General features: G+C 39.4%; 1 protein-coding gene, 1 long non-coding RNA gene and 1 other non-coding gene across 10 annotated transcripts in view; 2 read left to right on the top strand and 1 right to left on the bottom strand.

The window, feature by feature from the left end:
• The window catches only part of HECW2 (HECT, C2 and WW domain containing E3 ubiquitin protein ligase 2), a 399,402-nt gene that overhangs the window by 370,294 nt on the left and 11,274 nt on the right, over positions 1-17,834 (top strand). For all 8 annotated transcript variants that reach the window (XM_063712948.1, XM_063712946.1, XM_063712951.1 and 5 more), the window contains 6 exons: positions 1,596-1,694; positions 5,120-5,249; positions 6,522-6,668; positions 7,309-7,423; positions 10,395-10,480; positions 11,511-11,623. In XM_063712948.1, coding sequence (XP_063569018.1) covers positions 1,596-1,694; positions 5,120-5,249; positions 6,522-6,668; positions 7,309-7,423; positions 10,395-10,480; positions 11,511-11,623 — 690 coding nt within the window. The remainder of the gene's footprint in view (positions 1-1,595; positions 1,695-5,119; positions 5,250-6,521; positions 6,669-7,308; positions 7,424-10,394; positions 10,481-11,510; positions 11,624-17,834) is intronic.
• On the bottom strand, positions 11,186-14,031 carry LOC129058080 (uncharacterized). The gene is made up of 2 exons (XR_008522924.1): positions 13,289-14,031; positions 11,186-11,584 (listed from the first exon to the last, which is right to left on the bottom strand). It is a non-coding gene; the product is annotated as an uncharacterized LOC129058080 (long non-coding RNA).
• On the top strand, positions 12,164-12,267 carry LOC112132500 (small nucleolar RNA U13). Its single transcript, XR_002914265.1, has one exon. It is a non-coding gene; the product is annotated as a small nucleolar RNA U13 (small nucleolar RNA).

The raw sequence follows: 17,834 nt of genomic DNA, 5'->3' as shown, positions 1-17,834 counted from the left end.
AGGTGTTGCCTCCCTCTTTCCTAATTTCTCACACAAAATCAAGGAAACTGATTTAGGATTCCCATCTGAAGATTAATTATGCTGAAAATCCCAAATTGCACTCTTTCCAAATGTCCTCACATCTTTTTTAAATCTCTGCATTTATACACTTCAAATACTTGTATAACCCCTGTTTGCTTGCTCCTGTTCATTTTCCCTGACAGCAACGAAGGAAAGAATATGAGCAGGATTCATGGAAAAAGCTTATTTGAATCATGAGATTAATATTGGTGGGTGGAGGGCGTTATACTCTTCAAATTAACTTCTGTTTAGCTGCAATTTGAAGTCCTTCTAACTGTGACTATTACAGTTGTGCTAAATAAATGGAAATAAAGAGGAACCATACTGCTGGACATTGTTCTTAAAATGGCTGCCTAATACTAAAATTACAAACTTACAGTACGAATCTCAGTATGGAGTTATACTTTTGGAAGGCATCAGACTTTCAAAGAGCCAGAAACTTGAATTCTTTTGAAAGAGAAAGTAAGTTTACATCTCAGGCAGCAAATCCAGTCATAACAAATATATTTAATAAAATTTCCAAAGTGATTCAGAATAGAATTGAGCCTTGAAATTTTAGAGAACAGAATGTCTCAGAAGGAAACTCCCCCAAATGTCCATGTGCACAATTCTTGAATGGCGAAAATATCAGGAATGGGGCTCGAGAGAGAATAGGGGTAGAAACTTTCTTGATCTGAGATTGGGCCTTTCCTCAGAAGGGGATTGCTACTGAGTTTGTATTAGAGAAATCCTGCTAATATTCGTGCATACACACTAGGAGGGAATAGCATTTTCCCCACCTCCGGAGGTCTCATCTGTCAACATCTCTTAGAAGTGGTTTGGGGAAATGTCATTGAAATGCTCAAGGGGATTCATGAATGTGGGGTGCTACATTGTTGATATGCAGTGAAGGTGGAGCAGGGTCTCTAAATATGAGTGAAACCGATTCTTCAGCAAGTAGGTATGAATTACTGGCTGTATTAGCCCATTCTTGCATTGCTATAAAGAAATACCTGAGACTGGTAATTTATAAAGAAAAGAGGTTTAATTGGCTCATGATTCTGCAGGCTGTACAGGAAGCATAGCACCCAAATCACTGGGCTTTGGGGACAGTCTCAGGGAGCTTTTTCAATCATGGTGGAAGGCAAAGGGGAAGCAGGCACATCATATGACAAAAGCAGGAGAGAGAGAGTGTGTGTTGGAGGGAGGTGCCACACACTTTTATATGACCAGATTTCATGAGAACTCACTATCATGAAGACAGCACCAAGCCATAAGGGATCAGCCTCCATGATCCAAACACCTCCCACCAGGCCCCACTCCCAGCAATGGGGATTGCAATTCAACATGACATTTGGGCAGGGACAAGTATACAAACTGTATCACTGGCCTGATGAAGACACAGCCCATGGTGCATACAAATTCTCACGACGTAGTAGGCAATTAATATTGGAAAAATTTAGATGGTTAGCGCTGGAGGGCATTCTAGGAAGCATATGGAACCACCTAGAAACTGCTCCATGACGTGTAAGCCATCTCATGTGTTTCCTTCACAGGTTCCGATTCAGTGGTAGGATCCTTGGTCTTGCACTAATACACCAGTATTTGTTGGATGCCTTCTTCACACGGCCCTTTTATAAGGCTCTTCTCAGAATGTAAGAATATTTTTATTGCCTGCATAATTAGCATGTAAAATGCAGTATTTACTTTTTTGAAAAAATTCTTCTGTCAGTCATTGTTTATCTGTTTACAATCTCATATCTGTTGTTATTAAACCTAATAGTGGTTTAGATTTCTGAAACTAATACAATTTCAAATACGATGACTGTGTTTTTCCTGCCTCTGACTTATTTACCCTCCAGAGTTTTAGTTTTGCTCTACCCCCCAAAATTTATTCTCATTTGTTGCAGCATGTGTTTCTTTAAAACAATTGTACTTCAAACACAGCCCTGGAATTCCTGTGGTATTAATGCAGATTATTAATAGAATAGTTGTGGGTTAGTCTTAGTGACTCACAGCCCCCTCTCCTTTATGAGATACATTTTATATTTGGCTGGATGCAAATTTTCAAATGCTTACTCCTCGTTCAAATCTTCATTTTCCTTTGTTTTGGTTTTATTTTTTATTTGTTTGTCAAGGGTGGACAGTGCCATATGTTTCTTAAACTTTCTCTATGCCCTTAGTAATTTATTATGGAAAATGAAAATTCAGCATTCACAGAATGTTTTCTTCATTGTTAATGAAAGATTGCAGTTATTGCAAAATGTAGGGCTAATTGTTTCTGTCCTATAATCAGCAGCCATTTACAAGGCTGAACAGAAGGCAACTGTCTGTGGGATAGTAGCTCAAATTTGCGATGAGAATGCACTGAATTATCACTTGGCTCTGTCCGGCCCATACCCTAACTGAGGCCACGCACTTGCTTACTGTAAAATGGAAGCCTAGACCTCAAATGAAAGCAAACAAAATGCTTCTTGTGGGCCCTTGGGAGGGTCAGTAGAAAGACTTTTGCCTTCCTCTCTTTCAGTGTCTTCACAGCTGTAGCACTGGGGAACAGGTGCTGTCTTCTGTCTCTTTGGTTCTTTGTGGCCCACTTTGCATCTTCCCATTTCATTGCCTTATCTCTTATCTTCTCATTTAAGCTTCCTGAAAGACTAGTCTATACTGACTGTCTACACTTACTTCAAATTCACACCCTCAGCACACTTCAGCCTGGTTTCTTTCCCACCAGAAAACCTGTGGAGCCATTTAAAGAATACTGATTAGTCCGTATCTTATTGGATCATGCTACTGCTTCTGACACTGTGCACCGCCCACACCCACCACCATTTATTCCTGTGTCTTTCCTTCGGAGCTGGCATCTATGACACTGTACTTTGCAGGTTCTTTTTTTTAACTTTTCTGTCCCTTCATCAGCCCCTCTTCTGACATGCCCTTAAGTCTTGGTGTACCTGAAGCTTCTATCATCAGGCCCCTGGTTTTCTCACTCAGTGTGCTCTCGTGGGGGAATTTCTTCGCCTGTCTTATCTCCTCTGGCTCCCAAATCTGTACTCTCAGTCTTGATCTCCCTTAAGATGTTGCCTCACATGGTCAACAGTCCACCAAATATCTCCACTCGGATGTCTTACAAGGACCTCAGAATCAACATGGTTAAGACTAAGCTCATCAAGTTTCCCTACCTAAAAGTATACCTTCTCCCATATGCCCAGTTACAGTTAATAGTGCCACTATTCTCAGGCCACTCTGGTCAGAAATTGGGAGTCACCCTTGAACAGCGATGACAAATACACACGGTACATGTTCTACTCTTCCCCGTCTCTACTCTACCCCATCATTCCCAGGGTAGAGTTCACAAATCACCTGTGGTACTTTTTCCCACTGAACTCATTGTGGCCTCAGAAATCTTTTTAACTTATAGTGCTCAAGCCTGGCAATTAATTACAGTTAGTTTTGACATGAGTTCATTTGTCACCCCTATTTTAGATAGCCTTCTTTACACTCCCCCAATAAAACCATTTCCTGATTGCTACATGTTTGCCTCCTAAATGATTTTCAAATTCATCTTCTTCTCTCCAACCTTAATAGCACAGCCCTAGTTAGAGCCCTTATCTTATTTTGGCCATATTACTATAGTGTTCTATTCATTGGTCTCTACCCTCTAATGATAACCACCCCTCATCCCACCCCATTTTAAATGATCCTTCACACTGGGACTTCCAGAGGAGCTGTTTATAATTCACATTTCACGTCTGATCATGTCATGCCCTGTCTTAAAATCTTTTGGTAGTTCTGAATCACCAATCTCCTTAGGATGACATTAAGGCCTGCTCCCTTGCTGGCCTCATTCTCTAGAAATTCTGTCTTGAGGTTAACTCTCTCAAACTGCTGATATGCTTGGAGTTCCCTGTACACTTCCATGCCTTGTATTTTGTTCATGTTATTCTCTCTTTCTCCTTTCTCTTTCCCCTTCTCCTCCTTCATTTATTCCTTTTTACCTCTCTTGCTTTTAAACATCCTGAAAGATTTAATGTAGACATTATCTTCTGCAAAAAGCTTTTCCTGAATCTCTCGGTCAAAGAAAATGCCCCTCATGGGTGCTCTGACACCTAAATCCCTATCCCTACCTTATCTTTTGTTAAATTGAAGTGTGACACACATTTTAAAAGTACATGAGTTTTAAGTGTTACCAATCTTATGTTATCACTTATCGCTTTATATTAACTTATCTATTTGTGTACCTGGCTCCCCAACTAGCCCATTAGCTCCTGAGGGTAGTGACTATTCATCAAGTAGCTATTCAGATGTCTGGTACATACTTGATGCCTAATGAATGTTCAGATTGAACTGAAAAAAAATGACCCTTAAAATTGGGTTAAGAGGAGTGAAATTTCAAAACAGCCATAGCAAATCAATGACTACCACTGTACAACTGGGTCATGGAACAGTAACTATACCTCATGTAGATTCTTTCTCTGCAATTAAAAAAAGTGGGGGAAAATTACAGATTGACAACAGGTTCTGTGGCTTTCTATTTTCAGAATAAGAACCATGAAGAAAAAGGGAATGTATGTGAAGATGAATCATGTCTTTAATAAAAAATAAAATAAAATAAAATAAAAATCATGTCTTTCAATAAAAAAACAAAGTTAAAATATACTATAGAAATATATAAATAATTTCAAATTAAGATAACAGTATTTTAAGGTACTATAATATAGCCAGAAAGAATAATGGATCCAAGTTGTCAACCCGAGTACCAGTTCCTGATCTGGCATTGATGATGGATGACTGCGCAGATGGCACTCGTTCTTTGCACCTCCAGTTCTGTGTCTATAAAGGAAGACGCAGGCTGAATGATTCTTGTGTCATATTATATATTTAGGACTTTCTAATTTTATAACAAATTTCTGAATTATTTCACTGGTTTAATTACTGGACTTGGACTAAGAACATTCCAGAAATCACTGCCTAGGTAGTGGCTCTTATTCTTCTCTTTAATTCTTAGTTTCTTTCCTTATGACTCTGGGTTTTTGCTAATAGCCATGCCTACACATTTGTTTCTGTCTGTTTGTCATCTTAGTCTATGTGACCTGAGTGATCTAGAATACCTTGATGAAGAGTTCCATCAGAGCCTGCAGTGGATGAAAGACAATGATATCCATGACATCCTAGACCTCACGTTCACTGTGAACGAAGAAGTATTTGGGCAGGTGTGTGTATCTGCACACCTGGTGCCTAAGTGTGGTAACTGAAGGCTATTGACGAGTGAAGAATTAACTCCATGGCTAAGATCAGATGCTTATTTATTTGTGGTTTATTGGGTGATTTAAACTCAGGATCACACACAGTTATAATAACCACAGTTACAAAGGTTAGAATTCATGTCAGCTGCAGATTAAGATGCTGTAAATTACAGATGGTGATAACTGTTTATGTTGTAAGCAATCTTCTTTTTATTTCCAACTAAAATATCCCCCAAAATATGAGAATTTACCTTATATAGAATGCAGTTTTTTAAAAGTCCACACTACGGAATTTTTTAATTGGCATTTATAGAATGGTGGCTGGGCACGGTGGCTCATGCCTGTAATCCCAGCACTTTGGGAGGCCAAGGCGGGAGGATCAATTGAGCCTAGAAGTTCAGGACCAGCCTAGGCAACATGGTGAAACCCTGTCTCTACAAAAAATACAAAACTTAGCCAGGTGTGGTGGCACACACCTGTAGTCCCAGCTACTCAGGAGGCCAAGGTGGGAGGGTCACCTGAGCTGGGGAGGTTGAGGCTGCAGCGAGCCTGGATCATGCCACTGCACTCTAGCCTGGGGGATGAGAGTGAGACCCTGTCTCAAAAAAGAAAAGAAAAAAAAAGAACCAAAATTGATTTTTTTTGAAGCTAAGGGAACATAAACAATGTTTTGGGGGAGACTTAAAAACAGAATATATTAATTTTTTTTTCAAAATTGGTGGAAGAGTAGGGAAAACATTTCTTCCAGAAATTATATACTAGTTTATAATTAATGTTCTTATTTAGGCATTAATCTTTAGCTGCTTTTCTGAATTCCATGTGTTTTGAAAAAGTTCTCAATTTAACATTCACTTGAGTGTAATTTTGCTTCTTTAAAGTAAATCTTTACTCTAGATATAGTCAATTCTGAGAAATTTGTGAAAATGGGTTTTGTCAAATACTCAAATAGCAGCAGGCTAGTATCTGAAGCCAATTCATCGTCATTTTAAAACTTAACCTGTAGTAACAGAAATACATATATATATTTTAATCACCAAAGCTTTCAAGCACCCACTCAATGCCTAGTTTTTCCTGAGTGTGTGTGCTCTGTGAGTGCCTGGGGCCTCACTGCCAGCTTGTGGGATGTGCCTAGGGCAGGGCTGGGACAGGTAGCTGGCTGATTTCAGCTCACTGCTAGTAATGTTGTTATAACATTAAGAGTATTGCTTTATAGTCATTCTTTTTATTTTGTAATCTCAGATAACTGAACGAGAATTAAAGCCAGGGGGTGCCAATATCCCAGTTACAGAGAAGAACAAGAAGGAGTACATCGAGAGGATGGTGAAGTGGAGGATTGAGAGGGGTGTTGTACAGCAAACAGAGAGCTTAGTGCGTGGCTTCTATGAGGTAAAGACAATCAGCAGTAGGAGGAGTTTGCAGTCTGATATAAATGATGCCACAGTCCATTCCATCTACTTTACATGTGTAGACTATTTCTGCTGTGTTTACTGTTGCTCTTTCCATGCGAAAAGTTCAGTATTTTTTCCCTTATGTTTCAAGAACACCAAAAGAAGCTTAACTCACTGTTACAAGAGATCACTGAAATAAATGTTATGGGCTGAATTCGAGTAGCATTTTTTGATTTAATGACCACTAGTAACATTTAAGCCATGCATCTTATGCTTAGATATGGGTAATCAAATCTCATGCTTGCTCTGTGAAATAATTATATCTGAGATCAGAATGAGTTGGCATGTATTGTATGTGACTTTTTCTGTAGAAACACTAGATAGTTTCCTAAAGGTGGATGGGACCTAGATTAATCAGCAATCAATTATAAAACAAAAATTCTGTCAAGGCAAATCTCATCAACCTTATACTAAAGAATGCCTTAAATTTGTAGGGAGCTTTACAGGTTTTCAAGTGCCAACACAAGGTACACGCCTATTATTCCTGAAACTCCATGTGTCCCCTTTTCTAAGGCTTAATTATAGCTGATGTTTCTCCAGGCTCCTAAGCGATGCCTTGTACTCTTTTTATTCCACAGGTGGTGGATGCCAGGCTGGTATCTGTTTTTGATGCAAGAGAACTGGAATTGGTCATCGCAGGCACAGCTGAAATAGACCTAAGTGATTGGAGAAACAACACAGAATATAGAGGAGGTGAAATTTGATTTATAGATGGCTAGATTTTAAATTTCAAATTAAAGGAAGGCATGGTTCAGCTTGCCAACTGAATATAGGACAGGCAACAGCACTTGGACTCTAATCATAGGTCTGATGCAGGCTCCCTTGAGACCTTGGGCAAGGTACATTCTCTTCTTTTCCTGGTTACCTCATCTGTCAGATGGGAGAAGGACTGTTTACACACCATCAAAGGATGTCAGAACTCTTAATTGTTGGTGAGGAAATGTGACCGTCAGAACACTAATTAATTACTTTATGGTGTTGCCAGTGAAGCACCAAGGAGCTAACATCCAGCTGGTCAAACTCCACCTATTCCATTTTGTTTCTAAAACTTAAAAAAGCATACCCTTTGAGCTTCCCAATCAGCACAGTTTTTCCACCGTTCACTACGCTCCTTATCAGTAGTAATTCATAGTCAGAACACTTGAATGGAATAAGACACAGTTCCCAAAATACAACATTATTGGAGAAGTTCTAAATTCAAGCATGAATTTCAAGTGAAAAGAAGACTGTAGTAAGATTAATTAAAAACTGCACTATCTGACACTTCACAAAATGGGAAGCTAAAAAATGGACACTTCTGCAGATCAGTACAAATTATCGATTAGTAACTGGGACCAAAGCTGTTGAAATTTGAGTGTTAAACTAATACTTTGCAAGGGACCTGATGGTAACCCAGAGTTAAGGTTTTATTAAATAATTTTAAGCAAAGAATACATTTTCTGAAAATTATCACCATGTTAGAAAGCCTTCGGAAATTCATGACAAATACTAGTTGTTTTCTGGTTTGGGTTTTGTTTTTTAACTCAAAGTATAAGAGATTAGAAGTAGTTCTGAACTTGGAGAATGAAAACTACAAACCTAACATCACTGAATTAATCACTTAGCAGAGTAAATTGAGAGCTGAACAGTTCTCCAGTTATCTCTAAGTTGAAGCAGAGATTTTTTTTAAAAAAAGTAGTTTTAAAAGTTTATAGTAAAAAAATGCCTTAACATTTGCTAAATTGCTTTTGGTTATGCCTGTGCTTGCCTGTTCCAGCTCATCCCTGCACCACGGGCTGGCCTTGCTCACACATTTAATCTGAAAGGCTGTATTTAATTGCAGTTTCTATTGCTGCTATTTCTGAAGTCCAATTGCTGAAATAAGTCTTTTCCAGTTGGCCCAAGTATAATCCATATATCTCTTTGGTTATTATAATGTTGTTAACCCCATCGATTTTCACTGAGAGCACAATTTCTCTGACATGCTACATAAGTTATATTTCACCATAAATATTATTAGCTCATTCCTTCCTTCCAGGAGATGATTTTTTGATTTTTTTTTTTTTTTTTTTTTTTTTTTTTAGACAGAGGGCGTGTGCCACCATACCTGGCTAATTTTTGTATTTTTAGTAGAGATGGGGTTTCACCATGTTGGCCAGGCTGGTCTCGAATTCCTGGCCTCAAGCGATCTCCTGCCTTGGCCTCCCAAAGTGCTGGGATTACACGCGTAAGCCACCGCACCTGGACCCAGGAGATTCTAACAGCAATGCATTAATAGAATCAGCCATTTTTGTATTTCCATGGCATAAAATTTTATTCCCTCAATCTGAATAATCAAGGACCTATTTATATGGTTATTGTAAATCTTATCAAATGAAATCTTTGGGAGGGGGCAGGAAAATGCTGAGAACCTCAGCTGCCATGTTTGCTCACCCAGCTACTTGGCACTGTGTAAAGAAGCGGCTGTGTGGCTGCCACCTGCCATATGTTCACACACCAGCTGCTAGGGGAGAATATGATGAGACACATTCACTCTTCCTCCTCCAAAAGGTTTGGCACAAATAGCAAAAGGGAAGCAGAAAAGGGCTAATTCATAAGGTCAAAAAACTTTAAAGCTACAAAGAGCCAGTGCACTTCTTTTGTAGATGAGAAACTTTGCTCAGTACCAAATTGCTAGTCTTCACCAAACTCCGGGCATGGCCCATGTGTCCTCATGTCCAATTCAGTTTTGATCAGCCTTCTCTTTGATCCTTTTTTCCTCCAAAGGGGACTAAACATCACTGAAATGGTAAACAGTAAGGTGAGATTCCTCCCAAATCCTACAACTACTGAAATGTGAGGAAAAATTTAGATTAAAATAATTTCTACCTGCCTTCTATTCTGGACTACTAACTCAGTGCCCATTAACTATGTCTATTCATTGGTTTGAATCACTAAATCCTTGTTAGCCTTTTCTCTGAATTTAATTTTTGTTTTCACTGAAAGGTTTTTGGAATCCATCATCACTGCCCATGAGGTGATTCCTTTGACATTTTCTTAAATTCTACTAAAGTATGGAATAAGAGTAAAATTAAGTTGGTGATTATTTAGGATTTATTTAAGGAACTAAAGGTCACTTTTCCCTTTTTATTAGTAAGTCAATGTGAAACTAAGTTGATTTTAAAGTATGAATATTATATATAGCTTTTAAGAGAGCTTGCAATTATGTATTTGTTTGTATAAATTATTTGATTAATGTGTCTCCCCTCTGCCAGAAGCCCTGGGAGGGTCTGTTTTCTTTGCCATTATGCCCCCAACCTTGGTACAGTGCTTGGCATAGAGGTATTTGAAAATTACTTCTTATGTGAATGACCAAAAGAGTTAAATATTTCCAGTAACAACTGTTGTATTTTACAGAAATGATATGGTTAAAATAACTCATTTGTTGTTCTTCTCTTTACTAGTTTCACTTAGTGACTGCTAAATGAAAATAGAGACCTCTTGGTTTCACTTAATGTTGTTTTTGTTTAACTTTTGACACTCATATGATCATATATACAGTGTTATTCCTTAGTCTTAAAATTATAGACAACTTTTAAAGAATTCAAGAGGATGATTTATGTCTGGGGACTCTTCGTGTCACGTATCTTGGTGGCTTAATATAGAAGAGTCAAAGTAACATGGGCTTTTATGATTGGTTTGATAGGATACCATGACAATCATATTGTAATTCGGTGGTTCTGGGCTGCAGTGGAAAGATTCAACAATGAACAACGACTAAGGTTGTTACAGGTGAGATGCCATTATTTAACCTTTTAAATATATCAATATGATTATTGTTGGAAGTGTATGTTTTTAATAACTGCTAACTATTCTCCATAAACACATACCATATGTATCTGGAAATATGGGATACACCATTTCCAGACTCCTGATTGCATGGTTATGTGACTCTATGGCTATTCAGAACATCCCTAAGCCAAGTTAAAGCATTTCGTGAGAGTTTGGGGAAGTGTCAAGTCCAGTCCAAGAATCCCAGTAACAACATCTGCCTTCAGGACAGTTTGGACCCTTCAGCAAGAAGCACCCAGGGTACCCAAAGTGCAGGCCGGCATCCCTAGCAGCAGAAAGAAATGATTTTCAGTTCTTTAAAAAGGGATGCAGTTAGTTGACAGTCCTTTCTTCTCTTTCATCTAACTTTCCACAGATTTGAGAAAACAGTGACATTCAAGAACAGTGGGAAAACTAACTTGTGGGTTTTTTTTTGCGTGTGGTGTTTATGGTCATCCAGGACAATTACTGATTGGTCGCAGCTATAGAAATACCAGACGCAAGGAAGCCTCTGGATGCTCAGGCAGAGCCTTACAAGTACTCTTAGCTCCTTTGGATCTTAGCTCCTTTGGATTAAGGGTCTGGGCCTCAAAATTGCAGGCCCAGACATTCTCTTTTTTAAATTCACCCGACATTGATCAGGGACTGATGCTAAGTTGACTCAGGTTAATTGATATACCCACTTTATTCATCTGTAGTGGGAAATGTGCCTGGTTTAAGCTTCTGAGCTGGTCAGCTGCATCAGGTGCTTTGTTTTCTACAAACCCTCCACATCCCTTTTCCCTTTATCATGTACAGTATTCTCTTTCTTAGTATTATCTTCTGGCTCTGTGTCAGAATTGTGTTGTGATTATTCCACACCTGTGAAGTTTTGTCTTCAGAACTTTCCTGCCTGCTCTTCCTCAGGAGCTCTGCCCGTGAATGACGTGATACCTTTCCTGGCTATTGGTCTCTGGCTTCACCTTCTGCTTCTGTTTTCTTGGGTTGACAGTTTGTTACAGGCACATCCAGCATTCCCTATGAAGGATTTGCTTCTCTCCGAGGGAGTAACGGCCCAAGAAGATTCTGTGTGGAGAAATGGGGGAAAATCACTGCTCTTCCCAGGTAAAATATAAAATAACATCTCTTTGCTGTCACAACATTTGGTGGAGACATTCATTTATGTATATATTGATTAATTACTGCTTTTATATTGAAAGTTTGGGAGAGTGGAAAAGCTCTTAGAATGAATTTCTCCCTGATAACCTTTCTAAACGAAGAGGAAAAAAGATCTCTCTGGTCACACTTAAAATACATACATCCATATCTTAAAATACAAAACACAACAAAAGCAAAGTATTTGTTAGCATCAGTAAAGCGACATTGTTATCATGCTTATGGCTTATGATTGTGGCTCTAATCTAGGTGTTTCCAGAAGCTTGAGTTTTAACTTTATAACTATTTAGAATCCCTTCAGTAAAAATTACCATTGTAGTTTCTAAAGAATATTAGGTAATGTGGATGTGCTCTAGATCTCTTTAGCTTGTCTCATACATGTCTTAATTTCATGCTCTCTGCATTGTATTCTCATTCATGTAAGATTACATATTTCCTTAGAATAGAAAAAAATGTTTTGCTGTTGCTGCTAATAAAAGCAAAAGACTGATCCTTTTGCAGTTTGTGAGTGTGATAATTGGGTGTTCATGCCCATATGTGAGATGTGCCACCCTCAAGCCTTATTACGACGTCCACACATTACCCATCTGATATGGAAAATAAAAGCAAGGATTAGTAAGGTAGTATTTGTGAAGACAAAAAGTGTTTGAGATTGAGTGGAGATAACTGGAGCTGGAGCAACAGAAAAGGAGCATATGAACAAAAGAGGAATGGAAGAAAATTTGTTTTAGAATTCCTTTATCCAATTAGTAGTAATACTGTAGCATTTTTGAGGTAAAAAGGAGCTGAAATTGCCTCTAACTTTACTAATAATACAACTATACTCTAGAGAGATTAAATGATATTAGGTACCCCAAGATGTTATCCTAAGTTTAAGTATAGATGACTTTGAGAAACCTGTTTTATTAGTGATATTAGGTGATATTATTGATATTATATAAGGTGATATTAGGTACCCCAAGATGTCATCTGTTTCTTTAAGTACAAGCAACTGAGCAATCTGTTATCAAAGCTTTCTTCTTAGCAATTGAAAGATGCCAGTTCTTAAGAACTGTATTGTCAGCATCAACAGATGAGAAAAGGGGTGCTGAAAATACAAATGGAGAGAGTGATAAAGAATGACTGCTCAAGGGTTTGCCTGAGCCTCCTCGGCCACCCCACATGCATCACAGTCTGAACAGGCTCTGCATCCAGACACCTAAGTATTACCTGGCATATTTGACTTCCAAATCTGGGAATTCATTATTTGATTTCATTATTTAAAGAACTAGCTCATTTTATTTATGCTTGGATAATGAGTTTTCTCCCCTTCAACACATAAATCAACAGATTTAGACTATCTGAATAAGGCTTTTTACTCTTCTGAGAAACTCTTTAAGAATTTGCATTGAAGAAGGAAAGGGCAGATTAATGGTCACCTTTTTGTTGAACTCTATTTCTGTAAAGCCACTAAAGTATATGGAATAAAGTGTAACAGTGAGCAGATATATCCACTGTTCATATTTAATCACTGTAATTTTCACCAAACCTGATGGGTAGAGACAAGTAATTTGATGTAGACCTGGAGCTTTAGCTTCAGAGAGACCTAGGCTGAGTCCCACCTCTGTTACTTACCTGCAGCAGGGTCTTGGTGAAGTTGCATGATCTTTCTGAGCCTCTGTTTCCTCATCTACCTGGTGGATTTGAAATTCTGAGGATTATCTGAAATCATTCATGAAAAATACTTAATACTGTCTCTGGCCATGAGTAAGCACCCAGTCAGTGATCACTGCCATTGTGATTTCTGTCACCATCATCTGTAATACATATCAGGCAGGATATTTCCATATTGGAAAGAGGGCAGGGGTAGGAGTTAGAAGACCTAGGTTCTAGTCCCACCTCTGCCACCAGCTAACTCTGGGACCTTAGAGAACATTTCATCTTTGAGCCTTGATTTTCTCATCTGTAACAGGCCGGGAGGAGGTGGTATATTAGGTTGGGTAGAGCAAGAAGTAACACCGAAGGTTTGCTGAAGAATCTTGAGGGTCAGGCTGGATTTGCATTTCTACTTCCCCCTGGAGCTCCAGGAAGTTCATGTGCTAACTCATTGTAAATGGTGGTGTTCTTCATTATTGTTGCATACACACAGTTGGGTAACCGGCACTGTCCTTTCTCCCTGTCTTCCCTATGACCTAAGTTTGCTTCTACATTCCTAGTTTTACCCAGATTAGAAGATAGCACAAATAAAGATGGTCTTAGGCACATTGAGCAAGCAGCCTCTTTTCATACCCTCTCCGTAACAAGCCCCATCTTTTAGGGTCTGATGAGAAGAAAGAGTTACTTGGCTTTTCTGCTTCAGAGTTGCAGTCACCTTATGTAACCAAGGTAACATGCATGAGCACAGATCTAAGCCCTATGACACACTAGTTACATCATCCTAAGCAAGACCCTAGATCCATCCCTCTAAGGTAGGAGTAACAATGTTCAGAGTATTTTTGACAATTGTTAAGATAATGTATATGAAAGTCTTAGGAACACTGTGTTTACTTTGTTCTTTTTTAACTTTTTATCCTGAGTTTTGTAAGCCACTGTACTACTTTAACTATTAACATTGGTTCCACAAAGAAAAAAAGTACATTTGGGGGGAAAAATTAAAAGAACTTCATTGCATGACATTATAGTTATATGAAAAGCAACTTCTTCATTGACAACATTGTCATCACCCTTAATGAAATGTGGAGCATTACTTAGGTGTAAAAAAAGATCTGTAAAATTGGTTCTGGCCTAAAGAGATTCTTTTATATTATCAAGTCCATTTCTCCTACCATCAGAACAGATACACTGAAGCCATTTTTCTGCTATTTTTTGATAGGCGTAAGTTGCACAATGGAAGAGCTGGTCTGTCTCAAGCTAGTCGGCCCCAATGTATTTCTTTTTCCTGTGAGTGAAATGATGTTTAACATTTAAAATGTGACATTGTACAAAAAAAAAACAGATGCTGGTAAGGTTGCAGAGAAAAGGGAATGCTTATACACTATTGGTGGGAGTATAAATTAGTTCAACCATTGTGGAAGACAGTGTGGCAATTCCTCAAAGATCTAAAAACAGAAATACCATTCAACCTAGCAATCTCACTAGGGTATATACCCAAGAGAATATAAATCATTCTATTATAAGACACATGCACGTGTATCTTCATTGCAGCTCTGTTCACAATAGCAAAGACACAGAATCAACCTAAATGCCCATCAGTGGTAGACTGGATAAAGAAAATATGGTACATATATACCATGGAATACTATGCAGCCATAAAAAAGAATGAGATCATGTTCTTTGCAGGAACATGGATGGAGCTGGAGGCCATTATCCTTAGCAAACTAACACAGGAACAGAAAACCAAATACTACATCTTCTCACAAGCGGGAGCTAAATGATGAGAACACAAGGACACATAGAGGGGAATAACACTCACTGGGGCCTAATGGAGGGTGGAGGGTCAGAGGAGGGAGAGGATCAGGAAAAATAACTAATGGGTACTAGGCTTAATACCTGAGTGACAAAATAATCTGTACAACAAACCCCCAGTGACACAGGTTTACCTCTATAACAGACTTGCACAAGTACCCCTGAACTTAAAATTTAAAAAAAATTTACATTACACACATGGGAGAAAAATGGATAGATGTCCTTCTTTCTTAAAAAATGAATCCTGGCTGGGCTTGGTGGCTCACACCTGTAATCCCAGCACTTTGGGAGGCCAAGGCGGACGGATTGCCTGAGTTCGGGAGTTTGAGACCAGCCTGGCTAACATGGTGAAACCCTGTCTCTACTAAAAATACAAAAATTACCCGGGCGTGGTGGCATACGCCTATAGTCCCAGATACTCGGGAGGCAGGAGAATCGCTTGAACCCAGGAGGCAGAGGTTGCAGTGAGCCGAGATGGCGACACTGCACTCCAGCCTGGGCGACAGAGCAAGACTCTGTCTCAAAAGGAAAAAAAAAGAATCCTCTAAGAAGTCTGGCATGGTCTTGTGTCGGGCATGGGAGTTTCTGCCCTGGAGGGTTGGAGGGGCTGTAAAGGATGAGGGCAGTCCTGGCAACCGGAGCAATGAGGGAGAGAATCTTAGTCTTTCTAGTCAAGGATGATGGAGGGCCTTTCAATTTTCAAGCAGGCAAATGTGAGTCTCATTCTTTTCTCAGATTTCCTAGTCTCACTTTGAGGTAGCAGTGGATAGCGCTGCTCACAGTATGAGTCAAGGAATATATAAAAGTATATATGGTTGTCTCTGCAGCCAGTGCAAGTTGAATCCATGGCTCTTTTCTCCTCTTGTGGTTATGAAGTGACTAGAGACCCAGATGATAAATAAGGATGTAGACAGAAGGGTGTCTCCATGGAGACCTACAGCCTGAGCACATGACTGCACTTCCTCTGCTTCACGGTCGGTGGTTAGCTCTGTATTTTGCATTTCTGTGGAAGACTTCATACCCCTGGTGCTCTGATGGACTTTATGAAAAGAGAGTACATTCACTTTGTGGCAATTGCTCTCAAACAGTCCAAAAAATGGGCTGCTAAGATGCCAGCCTGAAAACTGCAGAGCAATCCTCTCTCCCACCGTGGTATGAGTTTCTGTGTTCATCCCCCAGGTTCTTGCCAAGTTGGGTGATGGGACGGAGGACCTGCAGAGCTGCAGTCGTCATGGGGGTGTGTTGGTTTTTGCCAAAGGGAAAAGTGTTAATTTTTGAAAATGGCTGTGTCTGGGATTATTATGAATGAAATGCTAACTGAAATTAAAAAATAAATTGTAAGAGTTAATTATGAAATAGATGTCTTATGGAGACAGTTAATCTAATGGAATTGAACTTTAAAAGATAAAATTATTTTTAAAAAACATAACAACTTTTTGTTTTCAAAATTCTGCTTTTTGGCGGAGTGCAGTGGATCACGCCTGAAATCCCAGCACTTTGGGAGGCCAAGGCAGGCAGATCACTTGAGGTCAGGAGTTTGAGACTACCCTGGCCAACATGGTGAAACCCCCATCTCTACTAAAAAAAAAAATACAAAAATTAGCCAGGCGTGGTGGTGTACACCTGTAATCCCAGCTACTCGGGAGGCTGAGGCAGAAGAATCACTTGAACCCAGGAGGCAGAGGTTGCAGTGAGCCAAGATCATGCCACTGTACTCCAGCCTGGGTGACAGAGTGAGACTCCATCTCAAAAAAAAAAAAAAATCTGCTTTTTATTCTAATTTATAAAAAGAAAATTTTACAAAAAATTGCTAAGAAATATATGTATATATTAAATATATATTAAAATACCTATGTATATATCAATCCAATGTCCACTACTAGCTGGGCATGGTGGTGCATGCTTGGAGTCCCAGGTACTTGGGAGGCTAAGACTTGAGCATGGGAGTTTGAGTCGAACCTGAGCAACATAGAGAGATCCCATTTCTGAAGGGAAAAAAAAATCAATTACTAAGATAAGCTCTGTTAACATGTTAGAGTATGTGATTTCACTCATTTCTTCAGGTACACACAGACACACACACACACACACACGTTTTAAAACAACATTCCGTTTATCACATAGAACATCTTTCCATGTCATTAAATATTGCTCTGTAATGTTATCAATAATTCAGTTTTCCCTCCTCCATTATAGGGAGCATTGTCTGCTGTCAAAGTGAATTATCAGCCAGTATACAGGAAAATAACCAAGTCCTGAAATACAGTGTCACTTTCCTCAATTAAAAGAAAAATCAGGCTGGGCATGGTGGCTCACGCCTGTAATCCCAGCACTTTGGGAGGCCGAGGCAGGCAGATCACGAGGTCAGGAGATCGAGACCATCCTGGCTAACACGGTGAAACCCCGTCTCTACTAAAAATACAAAAAGTTGGCTGGGAGTGGTGGTGGGCGCCTGTAGTCCCATCTACTCGGGAGGCTGAGGCAGGAGAATGGCGGGAACCCAGGAGGCGGAGCTTGCAGTGAGCTGAGATCACACCACTGCGCTCCAGGCTGGGCGACAGAGTGAGACTCCGTCTCAAAAAAAAAAAAAAAAGAAAAACCATCAGAACAAGAGGTGAGCACTAGAAGGACCCTTTGGGGCCATCTCCTTTTTATATTTGCCCTGAGGTGTCCCTCCTTGGTCTTCCTAATTCCCTACTGCCTGCTGATCAGCTGA

The sequence above is a fragment of the Pongo abelii genome, chromosome 11 (assembly GCF_028885655.2).
Source record: "Pongo abelii isolate AG06213 chromosome 11, NHGRI_mPonAbe1-v2.0_pri, whole genome shotgun sequence".
Classification (NCBI taxonomy): Eukaryota; Metazoa; Chordata; class Mammalia; order Primates; family Hominidae; genus Pongo; species Pongo abelii.
The sequence above is the reverse complement of the archived record's forward strand: the minus strand, read 5'-3'. Positions and strand labels throughout refer to the sequence as shown.